The sequence below is a fragment of the Xenopus laevis genome, chromosome 3L (genome assembly GCF_017654675.1).
Source record: "Xenopus laevis strain J_2021 chromosome 3L, Xenopus_laevis_v10.1, whole genome shotgun sequence".
Lineage (NCBI taxonomy): Eukaryota > Metazoa > Chordata > Amphibia > Anura > Pipidae > Xenopus > Xenopus laevis.
In genome coordinates this window covers 10,500,333-10,527,727 of record NC_054375.1, presented here as the reverse complement: position 1 = coordinate 10,527,727, position 27,395 = coordinate 10,500,333, and the positions used below count along the sequence as shown (strand labels likewise).

Below are 27,395 nucleotides of genomic sequence, written 5' to 3'. Positions count from 1 at the left end.
ATGGAGAGATTGAGACAGATACATTGAGAGAAAGATCATATGAGATCAGTGGCGTAACTACCGGGGGAGCAGGAGGTGCAGTTGCACCATGGCCCGCTCCCCCTCAGGGCCCGCCGGAGCCACTGACTTTTTTTGGTTTTTTTTTGCCTTTTTATTTTGTGCTGGCTGGGCAGGCTCTTTTTTTGTGCTGGCTGGGCCTTTGAAGTGGAAGTGTCCGGGCGAGGGAAAGGAAGCCCCGTCTGCTGCAGTCTGTGTCTGCAGAAACAGGAGGCCCGGAAGAGGATCAGAGCATCGCGTTGACGCGCTGCTTCCACATAATCCAGGGGTGCAGGCTGTGTTGGGCAGTATGGCCCCTTTCTGTCAGTGAGCCGCAGATTTCGTAGAGGAGAGCGGGATGTAGGGTACACGCATGTTCTTTTCACTGCACCTCCCCCGATGGTGCAATGGCCCTAACAGGCAATGTCAGTGAAGATGCACAAATCTGGGTATGCCGGTGCTGCTAGGGGTCGCCTTGTCATATTAGCCTGTGGATTTTTGCTACTCCTGCCTTCCAGATCCCCATTCCCCAGCTGCATCTCTATGAATCCAACTGCACTTCTGCTATTTACTCCCTGCCCATAGCTTTTCCCAACTGCGCCCTGAGAATCCCAGTCCTATTGTAGTCCTGGTACCTTGTAAATCATTTTCTCTTCTGTACTCCTTGAACCCCCCCACCCCCATAACCCTCAACTGGCCGATAATTCACGTTTGTCCAAATTTTCATATGAAGCCCTGGTAGTCGCCCTGTGAATCTGCAGCCCTGGTTTATTTACTGTGCAAATCCCATTCATTAGTTGCACCTTGCACACTGCATTTTCCAGCAACAGCCCTGCTACCCACACCATAAAAATCCCATTTGCATCTATATGTGGGATAGCAGGTATAGTAGGGAGAGATGGTGCCTATAGTAACAGTGGGATAATAGTCTCTGGGAAGGGAGTGTGACTGTGGGATAGCAGGTGTAGTAGGGAGAGATGGTGCCTATAGTAACAGTGGGATAATAGTCTCAGGGATGCTAATCCTCGCCCTACTACTTGCTCTCCCAACCCAGTAATGCTGTATTCCAGCCCAATGCGTGGGGGGGGGTAGGGGGGCCCAGTTTTAAATTTCCGTACCAGGGCCCTTAGGGGTCTAGTTACGCCACTGTATGAGATGCATAGATAGAAGTAGACTGGTGAATGGTGGATACAGACAGAGAGAGATAGGGAGATAAAAAGATAAATCCTGTAGTAGGAGGTCCAGCTTTTGTTCAGCCCCCCCCCCCCTTTAGTTCATAACAAAGTTCCATATGTAGGAAGTATCAATGTCTATCAGCCATGGTTTCAAACATTAGATCCCAAATTCCACCCTAACGAACCATCATAGAGTTTTGTATCCTGGGCATTCTTCCCAAATCTCACCCTAACTGGCCCTGATGGCCTTCAAGATGAAGTTTCAGGGGTATCTAGGACATCAAACAGACAACGTAACCCACATTTTTCCCTAATTGGCCTTCATGATGGTCTTCCAGAGGTATCTACGATAAAATAAATCATCAGCTATTAAGCCATAGTACGTAGAATATCTAGGACATCAGATAACTTCACCCCAAATCTCACTGACATGGCCTTTCAAGGTGGCTTCTCAGGGGTAACTAGTTCAGCAACACTTATTCTAAATCTTACCCTAACTGGCCTTCATGATTGTCTTTGGGGGATATGTAGTACAGAAAATAGATGTGCACCAGAAGTCTTACCCTATTTGCCCTTCAAGATGGGTTTTCAGGGGTATATAGGACAGAAATTAGACATCCACCTACTTGGCCTTCTATATGGTTTTTCAGGCATATATAGGAAACCAGGCACTTAACTCAAATGTTACTCTAACCGGCTTTCATGATTGTCTTTCAGGGTATGTAGGACAGAAAATAGACATCCACCAAAAGTCTTAACCTAATTGACCTTCAAGATGATCTTTCAGGAAAAAAGACATCCAACATCTTATCTTAACTGGCCTTCAAACTTGGCATTCAGGGGAACCCCGGAGCAGGGCCGCCATCAGGGGGGGACAGGAGGTACGAGTGGCCCGGGCCTGAAGGGGGGGGGCCCGGCAGTGCTTCCAAAAACATTTGCTAGAATTCCTAAACCCGCCTCCCTGTGCCCGCTGGAGATCGGCCATCTACAGAACTGATTGGAATGTCTCGGCTTCTTCCGGGACGTGGGGGACTGAGTGAATAAACAAGAGAGAGCTGGAGAGGTAAGTGAGGGAGCGAGAGGAATCGCACCTTGTCCTGGAATTTCCAAGCCCGTGTCATAATCGATTCCTCCCAGTGCACCACATGTGATTGGCTTGCTTATCCCAACTTCCCAGCGCGGACCTTGGCTCACTCAGTTCATGGGGGAATTTTTATTATTATATGCGCAACAAGTTTCCTTTAGTTGCTACTTACTGATGCGCTCCCTTTAAGCAATGCTCTTCAACCTGCGGCGCAGCAGCTGTTGTCGAGTTCCAGCTCCCGGTGTTTTCAGCAGGCTGTCTGTCATGTGATGCTGCCGGGAATTGTAGTTTAGGAAGTAACTACAGTAGCGTCTCAGGTGGGAGAGCAGTTGCTGTAGAACACAGGCAAAGTATTTAACACTCACACAAAAGTTTACAAAGTGGCAAAGACGTGACTGGAATTACAAATCACTGGCTATAGAGATAATGTTGGCTTGTTGACTTTTAAAGGCCTGGCACTGAGTTACACACATGAGTGGTGGCAGCTCTGGGGCACAGAATTCTGCTTAAATGTCTACCCTGCCCACTTAGATTGCAAGCTCTCTGGGGCAGAGACCTCCTTCCTCTTGTCTCTCCACACTCTTTTTGTGTTTATTCATTATCTATTGTATTGTTGCCAGTGGAATGTATTGGTTTAATATATATTCAAACCTCCACCCAACAAGACAGTCTCCTTCAGGGGATTATTAGGAAATGTGCCTAATGGCTCTTTAAGTGACGAGCTGGTGCTGTGGCCACTTCATAACTTGCCACTAGGGACCTTTGTTGTCTGATATTTAACAAGCCAATTCACATGATGTTTTAATTATGGGGCTGTGACATGTTTTGGCATCTGTCAACATATTGTTTTAGAATCCTGGCCCAGTTTGGCAGCTGATAATGCTCATATGCTGCCCAGCGGTCAGTCCTTATCTGCTGCCTGACAAGCTTTACATATGGGATAGACAGACCCAACTGTGTAATTAGGCACAACCCCGTCCACCTATGTGGCACACATTTTTATTTATTAGCCGTCATAAGCAGGGTCGCCATCAGGGGGGGCAGGGGTACGAGTGGCCCGGGGGGGGCAGTGCTGCACTTTCAAAAGAGCCGGGCCCCTCTTGACAGCGCCAAAGCTTGCGGCCATTTCCAAAATCCCGAACAGCTGAAGTCCCGAATCAGTGAAAAGACCCAAAGTCATGAAAGGAGGCGAAGTCCTGAAGCCACGAGTTCAATTCTACTGAATGCCAATTTGTGCTTTTTTTAATCCCCTGGCCACCAATGTATTATTTTAATACTCTATAGGCCCCTGCCACCGATGTTTTTTTTTTCAAAAATATTCTTTGGGGCCCCAATTTTTTTTTAACTTGTAAGGGGAGCCCTGGTGCCAATGGTTGTTTTTTATGTTATCCGGGGGCCCTGTGATTTCTAATGGGAGCCCTGCCTAGGAGTACAAATATGCTTTCTCCCCAAATCTCACCCTAACTACCCAAGAGTGTCAAGCTCTACAGTCTGGGAACCTCAGATAAGAACCCAGCACAACCTTGCCACACACACACCATCGGAAACCACAACGAGTCTCTGAGCAACGTTTGCACGGATAGAAGACTAAAAGCTCGTTAGAATCTCTCGTCATAATAATTACTTCCATGTTATTGCGTGTGATTATTGAATGGGAGTCCATAGAGCAGACTGACGAGGATTCACTTCTATCAGCAAAGACACGTTTTCTCCTCCACAATAAATGGGTTTGTTTGTCAACTGTAACACACTGGGTACGAGGGACTATAATTTATCCGCCTTTTATTAACCAATCAGACAGTTGTTCATGTCTATGAGCTTCTTTCTTTCTAAATGACTTTTAACACCGGTGCTGGACGGCGCCGGCTTCACTGAACCTCAGAAAAGCTTCCAAGTTATTTTTGGGCCAAAACCCTCCGCCTTTAGTATCGTGACATTATAGAGAAAAGTGATTGTAGAAGAGGATGGGGTTAGAATAAAGGGCACACAAGCAACAAGTATATTTGTAGGGACCCCGATACACACGGAGCACAAACCTCCTGGGTCATTGGGAGTGGGAGAAAGGGTGCAGCTGTGGGTGACTCTTCAGCCCGCTCCCCTCTATAGGAGACAATGCAGAACATTCTATTGATTGATGAAGGGATGAGCTGGAACATTTCCAGATAAACAAGGAGAAATTTCACAGCCCGACAGAACAACAAATGGACTCGGCTGACAGCGGGGGGACATGATATGATTTATTAGGCTTTTATTTACTCATCAGACTCTTGATGTCTTGAGTTTTTCTGCCAGTTTCCTAATCTGTTACCACAATGGAGCATCCAAGTGTTGGAGAGCTGATTGGTGCCATTTTCCCTGTGCTCCCAGGCAGGGCAGTCCTAAGAGTCTGAGTACCCCAGGGTAGAGCCCTGCAGGGTGTTGGGTACCCCCCAAAAAAGCAGCGAACCTGTAGGTTGTAGGAAGGACTTTCAGATGCAGGTTGGGGGTCTGAGGGTTTGCTGGTCAAGTTGTGGATCTTGAAAAGTTTTATCCCTTTAAAAAAAAATTTTTTTTCCGCCTAGCCCACTAATGATGACATCACTTCCCGTTTCACTTCCTGCTTTATGGTGGTCAGCGTGTCGCGGATCAGTTTGCAGATCAGGCAGTTGCGGGTCAGGTAGGTAAAAATGTGGGTGTGGGTGGGGGTACTCTACCGTAAGGTGGGGCCTTCATATTAAAGTGGTGGTTCACCTTCAAGTTAACGTTTAGTATGTTATAGAACAAACAATTCTAAGCAACTTTTCAATTGGTCTTCATTATTTATTTATTTTTATTTGCCTTCTTCTTCTGATGCTTTCCAGATATCAAATGGGGGGTCACTGACCCCATCTAAAAACAAATGCTCAGTAAGGCTACAAATTTATTGTTATTGCTAATTTTTATTACTCCTCTTTCTATCCAGGCCTCTCCTATTCATATTCTGGTCTCTTAATCAAATCAATGTGTGGTTGCTAGGGTAATTTGAACCCTAGCAACCAGATTGTGGAAAGCGCAAACTGGAGAGCTGCTGAATAAAAAGCTAAATGACTCTAAAATCACAAATGATAAAAAGTGAAAACCAATATATCAGACGAAAAGTTAACTTGAAGGGGTTGTTCACCTTTGAGTTAACTGATAGTATGATGTAGAGAGTGATTTTCTGAGACAGTTTGCCATTGATTTTCATTTTTTGTTTGTGGTTTTTAAATTGTTCAGCAGCTTTTTTTCAGCAGCTCTCCAGTTTGCAGTTTCCAAAATATGGTTGCTAGGGTCCAAATCCCCCTAGCAACCATTGGCTTATTTGAATAAGAGACTGGGATATGAATAGGGCAGCGTTTGAATAGAAAGAGGAGTAATAAAAAAGAGCAATAATACATCATTTGTAGCTTTACGGAACATTTGTTTTTAGATGGGGTCAGTGACCCCCATTTGAAAACTGGCAAGAATCAGAAAAAAAGGTAAATATTAATAATAATAAAAAAAACAATAAAAAGTAAATAATGAAGACCAACTGAAAAGTTGCGCAGAATTGGCCATTCTATAACCTACTAAAAGTTATGTCCAATTTGTGCCCCCCTAGAACTGCTGCTGCCAAAATGGCCCTGTAATGTGTATGTTAGATAAGTGCAAGGAGATTCTCATGGCTAATCCCTTGTAAGTATCATTAAGCTTCAAATGATTGATAGAATTTTATGATACTGTGACTTTTTTAATTTCTACTTGTTTTAATTGTAATTTACCGTAAAATCGTTTCATGAGTTTATGAATGAAGGCGATTATTTGTACTAATTGATGGAACCACCCACGGACTCGATAAATAGCTGTCGTGTACCGTTAGTTAGGGAGAGTGTGGAAGAGATCACTCCAGGAATTTTTAATCTGACTGTAGGGACTGAGTATATTGCTCGTATTGTTTGTAGAAATGGGCCTGTAAAACCCATTACGTCCAAGGTCTTAAACATGAACCCCCACCCTAAGTGATCAAAAGCCTTTTCAGCATCTAAACTTAGAATTAGGGTGGGGGTTTGTGTCCTGTTATGGGAAACTAGAAAAAAGGACTGCTACTGCTCCCCACAGGTACTTTTCCAGGTGCTCTGTCAAGCAGTATCCGACTGCTAAGATACAATAAGTTGAGGAACAAATAGACGGCACTTCTGGAGAAGATTTATTACTGCTGTATGTCCTGACGCGTTTCGGGAAATGATCCCTTAGTCATAGGTAACAGTGCATACCAAACAGCCACATTTTATACAGAAAATGACAGTGACCCCTAGTGGGTACTCAATAAAAACATATTATTTTTTATTTAAATATCTTTAAAACGTCTTGCCTGGTAATACTGTTAAAAAAGTTAAAACCCAAACAAACTATAGACATATAAGTATACATAATGTGTCTCGGTCTAGTTCGGTTTAACGCTGATTAGAGGTAATGAAGTGGGGGAGGTAGGAGGGGGGAGAGGAAAAAGAAGGAGGGGGGGAAAAAGGGGGGTGGGGAAAAAAGGGGGGGGGGAAAAAAAAAAAAAAAAAAAGGGGGGCAAGACCAGGCAAGACGTTTTAAAGATATTTAAATAAAAAATAATATGTTTTTATTGAGTACCCACTAGGGGTCACTGTCATTTTCTGTATAAAATGTGGCTGTTTGGTATGCACTGTTACCTATGACTAAGGGATCATTTCCCGAAACGCGTCAGGACATACAGCAGTAATAAATCTTCTCCAGAAGTGCCGTCTATTTGTTCCTCAACTTTTTGTGTCCTGTTAGCTACTTCTATTAAGTCAATGACCCTCCGTACGTTATCTCCAGCCCTTCTTCCCTTAATGAAGCCTACCTGGTCACGTCTATAAGAGATGGGAGAACACTGTTCAATCTAGAGGCCAATAGTTTTGTAAAAATGTTTAAGTCCGAATTTAACAACACTATTGGCCTGTAGTTTTGGCACTTGGTATGATCTTTCCCTTCTTTGGGTATAACCGTTATGTTGAGGCCAAAGGCTTTGATGGGGTGATGTTATCCATAAGCGAAGTATATAGCTTGGTCTTATATCGGAGGAGGTTGTCCTTAAAAACCTTAAAGTATTGATAAGTAAACCCATCTGGTCCTGGAGATTTATTGGTAGGCATTGGTTTTATGATCTCTGCTATTTCATCATCTGATATTGGCGCATTTAGGTTATCGAAATCTGTAGTGCTAAGTTTTGGGAGATGTGCTTGTAGTAAAAATTCCTCTAATTTGCCTTTTTAGTTTTGGCTGAGGAATATTATAGAATTGTTTATAATAAAGTACAAATTCTTCTGCTATTTCTTGTGGTGAAGTAATTGTTTTATTTCGCATGTGGAGTGTCCTTTGGGCTCTAAGTCTCCTAGCAAGCATTGTATGGCTCTTGTTTGCATGTTCAGACCACCTTTGTTTACACCAGTTCAGCATTTTTTCTGCTTCCAGTATTGTTAGGTCTTTTAGTGAATTTCTACGTTTCACTACCTTGGCTAAGAGCCCTCGCGTTGGTCTGGCCTGTAGTCATCTTTCTGCTTCTAGCAGCTTCTGTTTGGTTTTTTGGATTTGGTAATTTCTGTTTCTCTTCAATTTTAAAATAGAAAACACCACGAGGAAAAAACGCCGACAACTGGAAGTACCGAGAGGCTCCGGTGAAGGATCCAAAGAAAACCCGACATCTATCAGCGCAACTCCCGTGTGCTAAAAATAAAAGATTGTCTCCCGCAAACCGGCATTACAGCAATGGATTCCCCTTGGCAACAGGCAGCGACATGTACAACCGGCAACAAGAGACGATCGCTACTACCAATCAGGACTGCGCGTATAATTCATTAAGGGCCGACTGCATGTGAGAGTCGCTAAGTGCAATTACCCGCAGACGATTCTTCAATTCCTGACGGTACTTCACTCTCCTCAGTTTAAAGCAACAGGTACAGTGAGCGCTGGGGACAGACGGAAGACGAGCCCTGCTCCCATATAAAAGGCAAACACATGGGCATCTAAGTGTGAGTAGATCTGATGTGCAATATTAACCGCTGTATAAAGGTGTAATACACTATCAGCCTTTTCTTCTTATAGCAATTTGTACATCCGCTTATTTGTTCAGCGCACCTCCTTTTGATCTCTGACTGACACGTGGACAAGTGGCTCCTCCCTCTTGACTCTGGTGCTGCTCATTGTTATTAGATTTGGATTTAGCGCCTTTTTTTAACCCATTGTAATTTTATCATTAAGCTTAGGCTGCCTATGTTGTAGTGCCAGGGGCAGTGTCGGACTGGGCCGGCGGGACACCGGGAAAAAACCCATTGGGCCCCACAACTTTTTCCTGCAGTGACTGCCCGACGAAGGGCAAAAACAGTTGCGCACCTTCTTCCTGTATTGCCCGCAGCGCAGTGTGCCGGCTCAGAAAGGGAGGACGGAGGGGGGCCCTCAGACAGCAGCCCCGGGCCCCCCAGTCCGACCCTGGCCAGGGGTGCAATGCCACTCAATCACAGCCGCTCCTCCATTAGGGCTTACGAGGCCCCTTTGTTGGGATAACAGGAGGGCGAGGGAACTTTTTAAAAGATTAGTCTATCTGCCCTGATCTTTTTTAAAGGACAGAATATTCAAATTGGTAAAAAAACAATATACCAGTCTCCTAATCTGTTACCCCAATGGAGCATCCAAGTGTTGGAGAGCTGATTGGTGCCATTTTCCCTGTGCCCCCAGGCAGGGCATTCCTAAAGGTGGCCATACACTGAGAGATCCGCTCGTTTGGCGATGTCACCTTGAGGTGGGCAATATTTGGCTGATCCGATCATGGGCCCTAGGGCCCAACGATCGGATCCTAACGAATAGCAATGGGCGGTCGGATCGCGGGACCGCATCAACGAATAGATGCGGCCGCGATCCGGTGGAATTTTTCGTCCCATCTGATCGAGAAGATCTCGATCGGTGAAGCCCGTCGGGGGGCCCCATACACGGGTCAATAAGCTGCCGACACGGCCTGTCGGCAGCTTTTATCGGCCCGTGTATGGCCACCTTTAGAGCCTGAGTACCCGAAGGTAGAGCCCTGCAGGGTGTTGGGTACCCCCAAAAAAGCAGCAAACCTGTTGGTTGTAGGAAGGACTTTCAGATGCAGGTTGGAGGTCTGAGGGTTTGCAGGTCAAGTTCTGGATCTTAGCAAGTTTTATTCCTTTAAAAATGTTTTTTTTTCTGCCTAGCCCACTTCTGATGATGTCACTTCCCGTTTCCAGCAACGGCACTTCCTGCTTTATGGTGGTCAGCGAGTCGCGGATCAGTTTGCAGATCAGGCAGTTGCGGGTCAGGTAGGTAAAAATGTGGGTGTGGGTGCGGGTACTCTACCGTAAGGTGGGGCCTTCATATTAAAGTTAATACTTCAAGTTAACGTTTAGTACGTTATAGAACAAACATTCGAAGCAACTTTTCAATTAGTCTTCATTATTTCTTCTTCTTCTGATGCTTTCCAGATATCAAATGGGGGGTCATTGACCCCATGTAAAAAAAATTCTCAGTAAGGCTACAAATGTATTGTTATTGCTACTTTTTATTACTCCTCTTTCTATTCAGGCCTCTCCTATTCATATTCCGGTCTCTTAATCAAATCAATGCATGGTTGCTAGGGTAATTTGGAACCTAGCAACCAGATTGTGGAAACTGCAAACTGGAGAGCTGCTGAATAAAAAGCTAAATGACTCTAAAACCACAAATAATAAAAAGTGAAAACCAATATATCACTAAAGTTAACTTAAAGGGGTTGTTCACCTTTGAGATAACTGTTAGTATGATATAGAGAGGGATATTCTGAGACAATTTGCCATTGGTTTTTACTTGTGGTTTTTGAGTTATTTAGCTTTTTATTCAGCAGCTCTCCAGTTTGCAGTTTCCAATATCAGGTTGCTCGGCTCCAAATTACCCTAGCAACCATTCATTTATTTGAATAAGAGACTGGAATATGAATAGGAGAGACCTCAATACAAAGAGGAGTAATACAAAAAGAGCAATAATAGATTATTTGTAGCTTTACTGAGCACTTGTTTTTAGATGGGGTCAGTGACCCCCATTTGAAAATTCTGAAGAATCAGAAAAAAAGGTAAATGAAAAACAATAAAAAGTAAATAATGAAGACCAATTGAAAAGTTGCATAGAATTCACCATTCTATAACCTACTGAAAGCTGAACAACCCCTTTAATTTTACAAGTGGAAAACCAGGTGATTTGCATGAACTTCTGAGGGGTTATCTCAGTTCCACTTACAACTCTTAGGGCCCCAGGCCACCAATGTTTTTAACTCTTAGGGCCCCAGGACACCAATGTTTTTAACTCTAAGAGCCCCAGGCCACCAATGTTTTTAACTCTTAGGGCCCCAGGCCACCAATGTTTTTAACTCTTAGGGCCCCAGGCCACCAATGTTTTTAACTCAATCGCTTTAGCAGGAACCCCCCACCCCAAAAGGATGTCTCATAACCTGGAGAAAGTGGTACCCAAAAAACAAATCCAGCTTAGCCATTGGCCAATATCAAGCTCCTTCATATACTAAATGTCTGGTATAGTGACAATAGGCTGGTGGGAAGTGGATGGAATTCCAGTGTTAAGAAAGGGGCCTTGGACTTGAATGGAAATGCTGTTACATTGTGGCCTATGGAGTAAAGCAATATTATAGTTCCCTCCAATCATTAGAGATCAGTATGTGTCCCTATGTCTTTCAGCCCCGTCATGTACATATTAATCAATTAACCCTGCAGAGATATTAACCCATTCCCTTCTTCAACTAAACCCCTGTATCAGCACCACCACCCAGTTTTACCCTCACACAACCGCTCAGTCATCTTTAGTAGAACGAGGCACAGGAGCCCCTTCCCTCAATATTCACCATAGGGATTAAAGAAAAACACAGAGACATATTTATGGGGAAACCTGGCGGTGAGCACAGGATTTATTACAATTAATAGGCAATTTATATTTGGGCCTCCCTAACAGTGGATGATCCAGAGGAAGGAGAAAAACCCTAGAGTGCTATGGGGGCCAATCTGCACTGAAGGTAAAAATTCCTTCCTGACTCCTAGAAACGGCAGTCGGTTCTACACCCTGGATCATGGCTAGACCCCCCCGCCCCCTACCTATACACCCCCACCTCCTATTCACCCCTCACCTATACACCCCCCTCAACCTTCTTCTATACTCAACCCCCTACTCTCCCTCCTATACTCAACCCCCTACTCTCCCTCCTATACTCAACCCCCTACTCTCCCTGCTGTACACAACCCCCTACTCTCCCTCCTATACACAACCCCCTTCCTTTCCTCCTATACTCAACCCCCTACTCTCCCTCCTGTACACAACCCCCTACTCTCCCTCCTGTACATAACCCCCAACTCTCCCTCCTATACATAACCCCCACTCTCCCTCCTGTACACAACCCCCTACTCTCCCTCCTGTACATAACCCGCAACTCTCCCTCCTATACATAACCCCCACTCTCCCTCCAGTACATAACCCCCTACTCTCCCTCCTGTACATAACCCCCTACTCTCCCTCCTGTACATAACCCCCAACTCTCCCTCCTATACACAACCCCCTAATCTCCCTCCTATACACAACCTCCTACTGTCTCTCCTGTACACAACCCCCACTCTCCCTCCTTTACACAACCCCCCACTCTCCCTCCTGTACATAACCCCCTTCTCTCCCTCCTGTACACAACCCCCTACTCTCCCTCCTGTACATAACCCCCACTCTTCTTCCTGTACACAACCCCTACTCTCCCTCCTGTACACAACCCCCCACTCTCCCTCCTGTACACAACCCCCCACTCTCCCTCCTGTACACAACCCCCCACTCTCCCTCCTGTACATAACCCCCCACTCTCCCTCTTGTACACAACCCCCACTCTCCCTCCTGTACACAACTCTCCCTCCTGTACACAACCCCCCAATCTCCCTCCTGTACACAACCCCCCACTCTCCCTCCTATACATAACCCCCACTCTCCCTCCAGTACATAACCCCCTACTCTCCCTCCTGTACATAACCCCCAACTCTCCCTCCTATACACAACCCCCCACTCTCCCTCCTGTACACAACCCCCCACTCTCCCTCCTATACATAACCCCCACTCTCCCTCCAGTACATAACCCCTACTCTCCCTCCTGTACATAACCCCCAACTCTCCCTCCTATACGAAACCCCCTAATCTCCCTCCTATACACAACCTCCTACTGTCTCTCCTGTACATAACCCCCAACTCTCCCTCCTATACACAACCCCCTAATCTCCCTCCTATACACAACCCCCTAATCTCCCTCCTATACACAACCTCCTACTGTCTCTCCTGTACACAACCCCCACTCTCCCTCCTTTACACAACCCCCCACTCTCCCTCCTGTACATAACCCCCACTCTTCTTCCTGTACACATCTCCCACTCTCCCTCCTGTACACAACCCCCCACTCTCCCTCCTAAACATAACCCCCTACTCTACCCTCCTATACACAACCCCTTACTCTCCCTCCTGTACACAACCCCCTACTCTCCTTCCTGTACATAACCCCAACTCTCCCTCCTATACATAACCCCCACTCTCCCTCTGTACACAACCCCTACTCTCCCTCCTGTACACAACCCCCTACTCTCCCTCCTGTACACAACCCCCTACTCTCCCTCCTGTACATAACAGACAGACACACACAGACATACGCTCTCGGGATAGGTAGGTTGGAAGGAAAGGATTCAGGCCGTGGTGGTGGGTCGGCGGCAGCAGGTGAGTCTTTGGGTGGAATGCTGAAAAGAAAAGATTTAGAAAATGTTAAGATAAGAATAAAGACAAACACTTGTTTCTTTATGATATTAAAGGCTCAGTGTTGCTTTAAGAGCGCACTATTTGTTGGGCCTTTGGGGACTGTTTGGGTCTCTCTACACATGGAATGTCAGGGCCTCTTATGAATCTCAGTCTGAGTCTGCACCATTTATTCTTTTATACTCTTTGATCAGCTGGTGCCAGTCCATTACCCAGTGGCAACCCATTTCCAAAGGTGGATATCTAAGCCAGATGTCCAGCAGCCCTGTAAGAGTTACCTGCCTCCCCTGTTATTGGCCTACTATACAATCAACACTTTATCTGCAGACTTAGATCCCTGTCAGCAACCTCTTACACCCTAAAGGCAGCCAAACATTGGTCTATGGGGTGCGCCCTCAAAGTGATCAGCCTGCGGGCTCAACAGACAGGGTGTATGACTTCCTTTCTATTGTTCTGATTGAAAATGCTCAGAAGAGCAGGAAGTAAAGTGGAGCTGCATTGGACAACATGAGGTATCTCTAGAAGAAGGGTAATTGTCAGTAAATTGATACATTACCCAAACCCTGCGGAGCCTTTTCATTATGGCCTTCCTGACCCGTTTTCGGAGGGTCGGCCTTTCTACCACCGGAGGATTTTTGGTGGTCTCTTCCACCTCAGGAGCTTGATCTTTATCTACTTCCTCTTCTTTCTCCTCCTCCGGTGCAGGAGCTTGTTGTTTCTCAGGGGCTCCCTCCTCTTCCTCCTTCTCGGCAGCAGCAGGAGCTTGCTCTTGTCCAGGGGCTCCCTCTTCTCTCTCCTCGTCCTCTGCAGCAGGAGCTTGCTGTTGTTCAGGAGCTCTCTCTTCTCCCTCCTCCTTCTCTGCAACAGGAGCTCGCTGTTCCCCAGGGGCTCCCTCTTCTCTCTCCTCCTCCGCTGCAGGAGGTTGTTGTTGTTCTGGATCTCCATCTTCCTTTTCCTCCTCCGCTGCAGGAGCTTGCTGTTCTCCATCAGCTCCCTCTTCCTTCTCCTCCTCCGGTGTAGAAGCTGGTTGTTCCTCTGGGGAGCCTTCTTCTCTCTCCTCCTCCTCCGCAGCAGGAGCTTGCTGTTGTCCAGGAGCTCCCTCTTCTCCCTGCTCGTCCTCCTCCGCAGCAGGAGTTTGCTCTTGTCCAGGAGATCCCTCTTTTCTCTCCTCCTTCTCCTCCGCAGCAGGAGCTTGTTGTTCATCAAGAGCTCCCGCTTCTTTCTCCTCCTCCGGTGTAGGAGCTATTTGTTCCCCAGGTGCTCCCTGTTCTCCATTCTCCTCCTCCGCTGCAGGAGCTTGCTGTTGTTTTGGAGCTCTTTCCTCCTTCTCCTCCTCCTCAGCTACAGGAGCTTGCTGTTCCCCAGGGGCTCCCTGCTCTCTCTTCTCCTCAGCAGCAGGAGTTTGCTGTTCTCCTGGAGCTCCCTCTTCCTTCTGCACCTCTTCTGCAGGAGCTTGTTGTACTCCAGGAGCTCCCTCTTCCTTCTCCTCCTCTGCTGCAGGAGCTCCTTCCTCCTCTCCCTCAGCTGCAGGACTTGCCTTTTGTTCCTCACTAGGTTTGGAGGGAAATAAATTTCTTTATTTTCAATTTTTGTAAAGTGGCAGTAAGTGTAATTGAAAGTATTTAGTGCAAAATACATACCCAGCAGCCTCCTGCAGCTTCTGCTCCCTCTCCCAGAGCGTCATGGCAAGCTGGTGAAGGTGCCATTGGATAGTCTGCGGGTGCAGGGGAGGCACAAGGATAGGAGCAAAGGGGAAAGAAAGGAGACAGTTATGATTATGTCTGTATATGTGCTGCTAATAGTACCTTTATACGCTGAGGGCAGTGAGGGTGTGGGATTCCCATGTGATGGGGGAACTTACATTCTGCAGCCGCAGATACTCAAAATGCTGCCCCCATCTCCAGTGTTCTGATGATGCTTCCTGTGGAAGGAGAGAGTCAATGTTAATAATATAATTATTATAGAGACACACAGTGAATAATAACCTCTCCTATAATAATAATAATAGTGACACTTACAGGAGGCAGCAACTCCTCACTGTAGAGGGCGATACACTCCCTCTCGAGCACTTCCTGTAACATAAAAAAAGTTGCAGTGTTACACAAGAGCTGGCAATCTAATATCATTTATTCTCTATTTATCTAGACATCTGTTCTGCATTACATACCAGATAATCGATCATCACCCAGTACTCGTAAATGTTGTCTCTGTGCGTCGTCCTCGGGTCGCTGAAATATCGAAGAATAAAGTCCTCTCTGAAAAAGAAAAATATCACTGAGCATTAATAAAAACATTTTCCAGCCTTATTGCCCTTGCACTTACCCCTGGGGCAATAGCAAATGATTCCCAACATGTAATAAGAGCATTTATGTTTTACTTACAGGACGACGTTCTTGCCGAAGTGGACCCGGTAGTGATGTTCTGTGGGAAAAACACATTTATGTTAAATACTGAGCTAAAGGGGGAAAGGAATTCACATGTAATAAAACGTAGGAACTGATAAATAAAATAGGATTTTACCGTAATAAGAGGCAAGGGCCTTAAAGTCGGTGTCTTCCTCCCTGAAGTCCTCCAGGACGACGTACAGCGGCTGTAAGTGAAAGGAAAGAGCATTAGGGACAGAATACTAAATGGCTCTAAATGCTGCTCACAGTCAGTCTGGATCTGAGGAGAATAGAGACAGAAAAGGGTTTGGGGTTTCTATGGGGCAAACATTCCAGGAATAAGGAGATTTTATACTGAAAAAGGAAATAAACGTAGTGGTTGTTTTTCCTGGATGTCAGTTCTACCCGCACAGAGGCAAATGGTATGGCAGCTCCCACCTGTATGTATAAAAGGAAGCAGTGCAGACAGACAGACAGCTGCTTAAGGAGAGCTTATATAGAAGAGTGAAAGGGAAACAGCAGTTCAGATGAGAGAGGATTTATTTTACACTGAGGCATTACCAGGAGAGATGTCTTGATCGTTATCTCCTCCATCGTCGAAAACCTAAAGGGACAAATGGACACAATCAGGCAAAATGAAGTCACGGTTACAGGGTTTGTTCACCTTTAAATAAACGTTTGGTATGATAGAGAGTGATATTCTGAGACAATTTGCACTTGGGTTTCATTTTTTATAATTTGTGTAATTTTTTAGTTATTTAGCTTTTTATTCAGCAGCTATAAAAAAAAACAATTGATAACCAATTGAAAAGTTGCTAAGAGTTAGCCATCGTATAACATACTAAAAGTAAACTTAAAGGCAATTATTTCCTTCTGTATATTCCCCTATTTGTATTATTAATGCTGCTGATAGCGATGGATTGGCTTCTTATAAATCCCATATACAGTAACCGTATGGGCTCATATGCACAAAGCCACGTGGGACCCCCCTCAAGTGAATTTAGGGCAGATTTGCTGAAGAAGAAATCATGAGCTGAATCAGTTGAATTTGCAAGATTTACCTCTTCAAGAAGATTCTCTGATGTTAAAAAAAAATAGGGGGCGGCCCAAGGCCGGGGCACCCCAAGGGGGTCTCCCTAAGGAACCCCTGGCTCTCTCTTACACTGTTCAGATGAAGATGGATGTGACTGAACAATGGAGAAGCCAAAAATAAACCCAGGTGTTATCAGGCAGGTGTAGCAGCAAAATCAGTCCAAAAAAAGCAGGAAAAGCTCTGTAGCAATCTGTATAGAAAAGAGAATAAAAAGGCAAGTTAATGAATTTAGCGCTTAATATTTCCTATATAATACAGAGGAAGACAGAGATCTATTGTCCCCTAAACTTGAGCTTTGTCAGGTCCTGGTCCCTTTTTTTTTTATTGTTGTAAATGTTATTTGTCAAATAACCCCAGAGAGAATATACACTTAACCCAGAGCCAACCAACGGACTAAACCAACTGTCAAATCCCTATTGGTAAAGTCACCTCTCTTCTGTGGAACCTGCTGTTCCTCCCACTCATTTACTATCACCCCCTACTGTCCTCATGGCTCGTGCCTCTGCTTTCCACCCCTAGTTACAGACTGGGGGGCACCAACTATCTAATTTTTCACTAATTTAAGGGATATTTGGCAAAAAAATGTCTTGGAGAGAATATACACTTAACCCAGAGCCAACCAACGGACAAAACCAACTGTCAAATCCCTATGGGTAAAGTCACCTCTCTTCTATGGGACCTGCTGTATGTCCCTCCCGCTCATTTACTATCACCCCCTACTGTCCCCATGGCACGTGCCTCTGCTTCCCACCCCTAGTTCCAGACTTGGATAAAGGGAACATGTATTTAGCTACAATGTTGGTACATAAGAGCAGGGCTGGGGGCAGATACCAGGGGGCAGAGGGGCAAATCTCTAAGGAGCCTGTCAGTACTGGGAACACAAATTAAGCAGCTTATGGTGAGGTACAGGGGTCCCCAAATGTTCCCTTCATTAATAAATGTGAATATTTGCTGACAGTCCTGTATAACTGCCAAATCCTGGTCTGTGTCTCCCAACCAGCACTAAGATTAAAGGCTCCTCCCAAGCACATTTTAGGGAAAAATTCTCTAAATTCACTAAAATCAGTGAGAGGTGCAACACCCACTAGTCCGGGGGAAAAACATTGCCCAAATTCCTGCCTCTTTTTGCACTAAAATAAAGTTTTTTGGCAATAAATCTCCCAGAGGGAAAGTCCACTTACCTCTCACCACAGGGCCAACCAACGGACTGAACCAACTGTCACAACGCCTGGGTGAAGTCACCTCTGTTCCCTACTCTTAAAGGGGAAGTGTCCCCTTTTGATGAGTGAGGTTTATATGGCATTTATTTCTAATTAGATGTGCAGTACATACACAGCCTATTAAGTACACTGAGTATTGCTTTGTATGTGTGGCCTATTGAGTCTGTTGGATCCATTCATTCATCAGCCAGGGTTCCAATCAGTGCTGCTGCTGTTGTTCATAGCACACAAATTATATATATACATATATCCAGCACCCGTAGCGGCTATATCCTCTTTGTCTATTAAACTCCCACCAATCCAACTATAATTAGGCCTTTGGGTTCTATAGTCGCTCACTGTTCAATCCACGTGGCCCGGGTGCTCTTGGCCCGAGCCCTACACTTATGATTTCAAGTTAATCCCCCGCACACAGGCCACCCGACACTCATTTACAGGTAAAATATATGGATTGGCTTAGCCGATTTGTGGTCTGACTCGGGGGCTGCTGCCCCAAGTCTGTCGCTAAGGGAAACAATTTCACCAAGTGTTGGAAAAAAAAAAGTGTTGCAGCGCACTCCGAAGGTTAAGGATCGCTCAATTCAGCATCGGTTTAAAAAAAACATCCATCTTTATTATTTTTTTTGGTTAAAAATCAGCATCCAAGGTCTAACGCATTTCGCAACAACGTACTTCTCAGAGACCTCAGTATCCATTATACCACCATGTGTCTTATACCCAAGAGAAAACCCCTCCCAAGGAACTTGTCATATCAATTAACATAGGCAAAGTTTCCGCACACCAGAGTGCTTTAAAATCCAAAATCTTTATTGATCCATAGTAATGGGCACACAGCACGTCTAGCTTGACGCGTTTCGGGCACAGACGGCCTTAATCATTAGCATGTCCGTTATTATGGAACAATAAAGATTTTTTTATTTTAAAGCACTCCGGTGAGCAGAAACGTTGTCTTTTCTTCTTCCTATTCAGTGAGGTGTGGGACGCCAAGAGAATCCAGCGCCCAGAGACAGATCCATGGGCCGCCTGTATTGCAAAGAAGGCTAGCGGTGAGTCAGAGCGGTATTTTCTATTCTATTTTCTATTCTATCAATTAACATGGCAATTATCAATACATTGAAAAAATGGTTAAAAAACAATCTAGACTTCATAGTAGTGATATGCGTGCCGGCCCAATACCTGCTGGACCCGGTTCAGGCCGACCCCGCACCCCACCGACCCCGATCCTCAACTTCAACTGCCGGCTTCTGGCTTTATATCCCCTGCGCCTGCTCACCCCGCCCTTTTGTGACATCATCAGCGGGTTGGGTCTATAAAGGGAAGTCAGAAGTCAGGCTCAGGCGGGCGCGGAGAAAAACCCGACCCGCACATCACTACACGACTTCATATTAGTTAAATGTATCATAAAGTTCACAAGTTGCAAGTTCATAAGTTACAAATTGTTACTACATCTCCTGTTGTAAAGCAATCGTGTTTCTTTTCATTAGAAGTTTTCTACCTTGCGATATAATCGCTCTTATATAACAGATTAGGTGCTTAATTTCATATATATATATATATATATATATATATATATATATATATATATATATATATATATATATATATAATCTTCTAAAAAGAACCACACTCTCAGGGAGTAAACGATTATAGATAGCTTTAATGCAGGTTACAGACTAACGTTTGGGCCCAACGAGGCCTTTCTCAAAGTGCTAACATAGTATTAAAACGAGCCTTATATCTATGTACTGGCGGGAAAAACAGCAGTCACAACTATGACGTGAGAACTAAGCGACTGCCTATTGAATACATCACATTAAGTACATAAATAGTGTAAACCAGCCTCACAGTAAGTTTAAATACCAACTTTAGCTTATATATTAAAGTGTTGTTTAATAACAGCCTGGGATGTGTAGTTCAACAACAGCATGGGATGTAGATAATTAGATGCCATAAGGTATATAACTTAAGAGTGCAGTGATGGAGCTTAATAGCTGCTGATAGAAGCATCAATAGTTTTATTGGGGTGTATATAGGGAATTGAGTAGGAGCTGGGACAAGAAATGTGGTACTGTATGTGGTGTTGCATTTGGTAGTTAAGCAGAGTGAGGGGAGGCTTCTCGAAAGAAGTGCGTTTTAAGAGATTTCTTCAAAGCAGAAAAAGTTGGGAGAAAGTCGGACAGACCATGGGAGAGAGTTCCAGAGGAGGGGTGCAGCCCTTGCAAAGTCTTGAATGTGAGCATGTGAGGAGGTAATGAGAGAAGAGTTGTGTAGCAGGTCAGTAGAGGAGAGTAGTAAGTGGTTGGGTGAGTATATAGAGATGAGTTCAGAGATGTAGGGTGGGGTAGAGTTATGAAGTGCTTTGAAGTCAGGGTCATTAATTTGAATTTGATTCTGAAAGGTAGCGGATGCCAGTGCAGGGACTGGAGGAGGAGATGGTGATCTACAGTGTCAAATGCAGCTGAGAGATCAAGTAGTATTAGTAGTGAGAAATGATTGTTGGCTTTAGCGGTTAAAAGGTCATTAGTTAGTCGAGTCAGTGCAGTTTCAGTGGAGTGTTGTGGCTTAAAACCAGATTGTAGGGGGTACAGCAGGTTATTGTCAGAGAGGAATGAGGTTAGTCGGTTGTAGACTAGGCGCTCAAGTAGTTTATGTATCCCACCTATTCTTTATAATAAAGTGGGTATTGTGTGTTTACCATGTATGCGAGAATTCAAATGTCAACGTCAAGGTTGCCAGGCTGGTAGTTTAAAATTAGACCTGGCAACCCTGCATTGAGGGAAGAGTAATGTATGATGGAAGAGTACTGTATAAGGGGAAAGTACTGTATGAGGGGAGAGTGCAGTACGAGGGGAGAGGCAGTACGAGGGGAGTACTTTATGAGGAAAGAGTACTGTATGAGGGGACAGTATTGTATGAGGGAAGAGTATAGATGAGGGGAGAGTGCAGTACGAGGGGAGAGTACTGTGTATTAAAGTGTAGGATATTGTTTGTTTACCTTGTGATCCGAGAATTCAAATGCCAACGCCAGGGTTGCTGGTGGTTTATAATTAGACCTGTCAACCCTGCCCGACGCGTTGAGGGGAGAGTAATGTATGAAGGAAGAGTACAGATGAGGGGAGAATACTGAATGAACGGAGAGTACTGTATGAGGGGAGAGTATTGTATGATGGAAGAGTATTGTATGAGGGGAGAGTAAGGCTTGAGGGGAGAGTACTCGACCCCCTTAAGCTAATGCAGCATGAAGAGCAATCCACAAATAAAAATTTGTCGCCCTTAATGGAAAACAATCAGGTGAGAGCAAAAGGGGGTTAGAGATAGGGCTGCCGAGAGAGAGAGAAGTGGGTACTTATGGCCTCCCACTGAGAGGGCATTGCTGTCAGGGCTCACCGTTCCTCTACAGCGCCGCTTCCAAGATGACGGCACCCATAGCCACCACGTGGACATCAGCCTAGTGACGCCGGCAGTGTCATACTGGCCCGGCGGGAAACCGGGAAAAACCCGGTGGGCCACCGACCCTCATGGGCCCCGCAGGGCCAGACCCCTCTTCTGATATAGGAATTCTAAAAAAAAAGTTTTCTTTCGGCGCCGTCTGCGCATGCGCCCGCTGTTCGCGCATGTGCGCTGTGTGCTCATTCATGTGTGTGGCCCGATCGGCACCTCACAGTAGGGGGGCCAGAGGGGGCCCTGGACAGAGGTCCCAGTGGGCCCAAGGCCCCCCAGTCGACCCTGGACGCCGGTGTGCAGATGCGTGATGATGTGTCTGGTGCCAAAATTTAAAATACAAGGACACCAAGGTCACGGGTTCAATGCCCGATTGTAGGATGTGGCTACTTCATTCCTGGCTGTTTCTATTTTCCTGTGATTGCTGATTATTGGATTTTTCTGTTTTGATTATTGCCGCCAGCCTTTTGAACTATTGCCTGTATCTTGACTACGTTTATTCTTGATCCCTTCTGTACCGTGATCTTAGACTTTAACCAGAAGTTTCCTCCTAGGTCCGGACTTCCCTCGCTGAGAGCCGATAGGCCCCCGTGACAATTGCACCTTCACAGCAATGACTTTGGGTGCCGCTGGCCAGGCTTTGGGTTACAGAACGTTCAAGCAAGAGACGGGTTAGAATTATATTTGTTAACTTATTATTCTTTGCTCTAATGTATTCTATTTATATAACTTAAAGGAAATCAATGAATTGTATATGGAGAGATTGAGACAGATACATTGAGAGAGAGATCATATGAGATGCATAGATAGAAGTAGACTGGTGAATGGTGGATACAGACAGATAGAGAGAGGGAGATAAAAAGATAGATCCTGTAGTAGGAGGTCCTGCTTTTGTTCAGCCCCCCCCTCTTTAGTTCATAACAAAGTTCCAGATGTAGGAAATATCAATGTCTATCAGCCATGGTTTCAAACATTAGACCCCAAATTCCACCCTAACGAACCATCATAGAGTTTTGTATCCAGGGCATTCTTCCCAAATCTCACCCTAACTGGCCCCCGATGGCCTTCAAGATGATGTTTCAGGGGTATCTAGGACATCAAACAGACACTTGACCCACATTTTCCCCTAATTGGCCTTCATGATGGTCTTTCAGAGGTATCTACGATATAAGAAATCATCAGCTATTAAGCCATAGGGGCAAATTAACTAAAGGGCAAAGTGGCTAATGCTGGAGAAAATTCGCCAGCGTGACGTCATTTTGGCACTTCGCCAATTTACTAATGGGCACCGGCATAATTAGGAGATGGACTCTAGCGCAACTTCACACTCTAACGGCAGGTGTGTTTTCCCTCTGGCGAAAGAGCGTTACTACGCAAATTCAATGAGTTTATGTTTTTACTGAACGTTAACTCTATCACCAGACTTGCCTTCGCCACCTCAGACCAGGCGAAATGCAATAGAGTAGATAGGACTTGGTCCAAAAAAAAAACAATGGCGTCTTTTCCTTTTTACAGGGTGATAGGCTAAAAGAGATGTACATTTTTTTTTTGGTACCCTCCTTTCCCCCTACATTTCCTTACAGGTCCGGACTGAGATTCACAATAGGCCCTGGCATTCAAGTACACAGAGGCCCAAGCAGCCCCCCATCAGCCCACTAAATAGTGACTGTCTATGGCAACTTACAGCAGCCCCTCTGGCATTTGCCAGAACCAACAGATAGTCAGTCCGGGCCTTACATATGGCACATAAACTATACTGTGGGCTCATGTGTAGGGCAATATAACAACTTTATTTATTTCTTAAGGTTCCCTGGGCTTCTGTAGTGTAATGTATTTGCTGCAACATATACGTCCATTGAAATTTAACTTCCCGCCATATGCACTAACGCTAGTGCAACTTCGCTATGCCTGCCGTAGTAACAGCGCAACTTCACAAGTGTTTGGCGGTGGCAACGAAACTTCGCAACTTGGTGAATTATTGTTGTCTGTGTGAAGTTGCGCCTGGCGAAGTGTGGCAAGGCGATGAAGCCGTCGCTGGCGAATTTTCGCCCGTTAGTGATTTTCCCCCATAGTACGTACATATCTAGGACATCAGATAACTTCACCCCAAATCTCACTGAAATTGGCCTTTCAAGTGGCTTTTCAGGGGTAACTAGATCAGTAACGCTTACCTTAAATCTTACCCTAACTGGCTTTCATAATTGTCTTTCAGGGTATGTAGGACAGAAAATAGACATTCACCAAAAAGGCTTAACCTACTTGGCCTTCAAGATGATCTTTCAGTGATATCTAGGAAAAAAAGACACCCAACATCTTATCCTAACTGGCCTTCAAAACTTGGCATTTCAGGGGTACGTAGGAGAACAAATATGCTTTCTCCCCCAAATCTCACCCTAGCTACCCTTCAGGCTTTCATCTGTCACTGCCCCCAGGGTGTTCAAGCTCTACAGTCTGGAACCTCAGATAAGAACGCAACACAACCTTGCCACACACACACCATCGGAAACCACAACGGCGTCTCTGAGCAACTTTGCAGGATAGAAGACTAAAAGCTATTAGAATCTCCCGGCCAGAATAATTATTTCCATGTTATTGCGTGTGATTATTGAATGGGAGTCCATAGAGCAGACCTACAAGGATTCACTTCTATCAGCAAAGACACGTTTTCTCCTCCACAATAAATGGGTTTGTTTGTCAACTGTAAACACACTGGGCACGAGGGACTATAATTTATCCGCCTTTTACCCCAATGGAGCATCCAAGTGTTGGAGAGCTGATTGGTGCCATTTTCCTGGTGCTCCAGCAGGGCAGTCCTAAGAGTCTGAGTACCCCAGGGTAGAGCCCTGCAGGGTGTTGGGTACCCCCCCCAAAAAACAGCGAACCTGTAGGATGTAGGAAGGACTTTCAGATGCAGGTTGGGGGTCTGAGGGTTTGCAGGTCAAGTTGTGGATCTTATCAAGTTTTATTCCTTTAAAAGTGTTTTAAAAATGTTTTTTTCTGCCTAGCCCACTAATGATGACATCACTTCTGGTTTCCAGCAACGGCACTTCCTGCTTTATGGTGGTCAGCTTTTCGTGGATCAGTTTGCAGATCAGGCAGTTGCGGGTCAGGTAGGGTAAAAATGTGGGTGTGGGTTACAGGTCTTGGTATTAAAAATTGTTTCCACGCAGGACTCTTCCCCAGGGTTGGGCCACCATACTAAAGTTGTGGTTCACCTTTGAGTTAACTTTTAGTATTTTATAGAATGGGCGATTCTAAGCAACTTTTGGTCTTCGTTATTTATTTTTCATCGTTTTTTTTTAATATTTGCCTTCTTCTGACTTTTTCCCAGATTTCAAATGGGGGTCATTGACTCCATCTAAAACCAATGCTCAGTAAGGCTACAAATTATTGTTATTCCTACTTTTTATTGCTCATCTTTCTATTTAGGCCTCTGCCTTTCATATTGCAGTCTCTTATTCACGTCAATTCATGGTTGCTAGGGTAATTTGAACCCTAGCAACCAGATATTGGAAACTGCAAACTGGAGAGCTGCTGAATAAAAAGCTAAATAACTCAAAAACCACGAATAATAAAAAATGGAAACCAAAATATCATACTAAAAGTTAACTTAAAGGTTGTTGTTCACCTTTGAGTTAACTTTTATTTGTTTCAGGTAAATTTTATTGAACATAAGCAAATTTATACATCACATTCAGTAGGATATACGTATGAGCTTGACAACAATATTCCATTACAGGAGACAATAATGATCCAGTTCTAGCTAATATCTACTTATGTCCGGTCACACTATACTTTACCCTGACAGAGTTTATTTTACAAATAATCACAGCTCCAGTACCTCTGCGGGGGGTATTTCCTTAGCCAGGGGTCCCATATCCTATGGAACTTATCCAGCCCTTATATTTGGCTAACATGAACTCTGTGTTGGCCAGATTAGACACCTCAGTTATCCAATGTGCTACTACTGGCGGGGCCTCTGCTTTCCAGTTAAGGGTAATGATTCTACGCACTTGAAATAGAGCTTTACTTAGGAATAGAGCCCCTTGAGAGTCCACAATAGTATCTGACTGTATATTTAATACGCATAGTTTAGGGTCATTTAGGTTATCCCTCCCCGTTACTTCCTCTAGGATCTCCAGTGTCTCGCTCCAGTATGCCTGAAGCTTGGGGCAACTCCAAAGGGTATGTAGTAGATCCCCCACTGCTTGTTTGCATCTAAGACATTGTGGTGAGAGATTGGGGAACATTAGTCTGCTCCTCGTGTAGTAGGTCCCTATGTAGGAGGTACAGCTGTAATATTCTGTGCCTAGGAATGAAGGACACTTGAGACGGGGCTTTAAGCGCAGCCGAACTGCGTATCAGTAAGGACTCCAAGATCCCTTTCCCTTGCTCTCTGCATTTTAAGGCTTTATCCTTGTGTCGGTACTTACAGATCAGTTTGTACACCCTTGAACTTATGCCCTGGGTCTTTTCTGTATTTATTAGTGCAATGATTAGGTGCCCAGCTATTTCCCGGGGCTTCTCTTTGTACCACTTTGTTAGCTTTAACCTGAGCCTCATATAGAATAACCAATGGGATGAGGGGATGGCCCTACCAGCTCAAGTTCGGAGAATGCAAGGGGTTTGTCATGTCACCATACATCATCTATTGTGCGTACCCCTTTGTCTAACCAACCTTCTGGGGGCTTTAGCTCCACACTCCGCCCAGGTTGGCATTTCCCCCATAGCGGGGTAGACGGGTGAACATTTGAAATTCCCATTAGATGGGTAATCTTGGATAGACCACTTGACATTCCTAAAATGGGGTTGAGGTTAGTCTGTTAGCTTTGACAGGCACCATGAGGAGTGCTTGGATAGGGGACAGGTTTTTGGGAATTAATGTACTCCAGACCTTATACAGGGCTCTATGGGCAATCCATCAGCACCCTCAGCTTTCCCCATTAGGGAAAGAATCAATGGCCTCTTGCACCTCAATTAGGGATATACTTGACTCCAGGTACTCTCGATACTCAGGAATTAGTTGGGGAAGCTGCACCGAGTTAAGGAATGCTTCTACCCCTGGCATATCTGCGGGGGCTAGGGTGGACGAGTACAGCTTGGAGTAGAAGCCCTTTAGAATAGTTTGTATTTCCAACGGATCTGCGGTTGGATTCCCGATTTGCGTCTTTTAGGAGGAGTGATAGCAGGGGTGTTGAGTATTGTCTGGACAATGGCTAGCATTTTCCCCTGCTTTTTCTCCGTGCTCGAGAATATTTACTTTGGAGAAAAGGTACTGTTGCTTTGCCTTTTCAGTCATATAGTCTGCAACCGCCTCTTGCAGCTGATTTCAGTTCCTCAAATCCTTGATTTGTGGATGTATTAGCGACTTGTGTTTCTATCCTAATTTACTTCTGTTCTAGCTGTTGTTGCCTAATGGCATATTGACCCTTGTAGGCATTGATTTCTACATGAAAGAACTACAGAGATGCCCTTTCAGGCGCCTCCCACCCATTGAGGTGGTTGTCTGAATCCTCAATGGCCCCTAAAAGGTCTGGTAATGGTTTCTTCTACTCTATCCTGATTTTTAGTAGGTGCAACCAGAGAGGATTAAAAGAACACCTGTCTGCTTTGCTGGGCTTTAGCCCTCAATCTAATTCAATGGGGACGTAGTCTATGATGCCTCTCGACAGGTAATGTTAATACTCTTCACCATGTTGGCGCTCTTTTGGTTAGAAAGGCATGATCTATTCGTGACAGGACCATATGTGAGGTGGAGAAAGCAATGAGTATTGCTTAACCCGGGTGGTAATGTCCTCCATGCTTCCACTAGGCAGCCGCTCTGTTATGGCTAATAGATTTGTGTGGGGGGGTCGAGACTGTCCTTCCATCTCTACGCAGTCGCCCCTAATCCATGCTGGGGGCTATAAGGGCATTATATCCATCTGTGTAAGGGGGAGGTACAATTATAGAGGCAAGCACCACCTCTTGAGATTAGGAAAGCCATGTATAAAGTATGTATCTGCCCTTTGTTTGTCTGTTTGATGATTTAAATCTAAAGGGTCACTTTTTGTATTCGTATTGCTACCCAGAAGAGAGTGGTGGAGTATGGGCTGGTAGCAAAAACCTCCCACCAGGGGCACCTCAGAGCCTGTGCCCCACAAATGGGTTTCCTGC

General features: G+C 45.0%; 2 protein-coding genes and 1 long non-coding RNA gene across 5 annotated transcripts in view; 1 reads left to right on the top strand and 2 right to left on the bottom strand.

Annotated features, from left to right (window-relative positions):
- The window catches only part of LOC121393056, a 1,743,327-nt gene that overhangs the window by 667,967 nt on the left and 1,047,965 nt on the right, over positions 1-27,395 (bottom strand). The gene's annotated exons all lie outside the window — the stretch shown is intronic.
- Positions 4,895-9,562, top strand: LOC121401057. The gene is made up of 3 exons (XR_005966085.1): positions 4,895-4,951; positions 7,908-8,312; positions 9,510-9,562. It is a non-coding gene; the product is annotated as an uncharacterized LOC121401057 (long non-coding RNA).
- LOC108705914 (fibrous sheath CABYR-binding protein) lies at positions 12,927-17,219 on the bottom strand. Its single transcript, XM_041585490.1, has 10 exons — positions 16,547-17,219; positions 16,047-16,089; positions 15,622-15,691; positions 15,483-15,522; positions 15,269-15,356; positions 15,120-15,173; positions 14,963-15,022; positions 14,742-14,815; positions 13,658-14,651; positions 12,927-13,085 (listed from the first exon to the last, which is right to left on the bottom strand). The coding sequence occupies exons 2-10, from the start codon at positions 16,077-16,079 to the stop codon at positions 13,035-13,037; spliced, it is 1,464 nt and encodes a 487-aa protein (XP_041441424.1). The 5' UTR covers positions 16,080-16,089; positions 16,547-17,219; the 3' UTR covers positions 12,927-13,034.

Excerpts from the sequence above, each read along its gene's own strand:
- LOC108705914 (XM_041585490.1), bottom strand. The coding sequence starts at position 16,079 with ATGGAGGAGATAACGATCAAGACATCTCTCCTG. Across the intron at positions 15,023-15,119 it reads GTGAGGAGTTGCTGCCTCCT|GAAGCATCATCAGAACACTG; the intron begins GTAAGTGTCACT and ends CTCCTTCCACAG. Across the intron at positions 14,816-14,962 it reads AGTATCTGCGGCTGCAGAAT|ACTATCCAATGGCACCTTCA; the intron begins GTAAGTTCCCCC and ends CTGCACCCGCAG.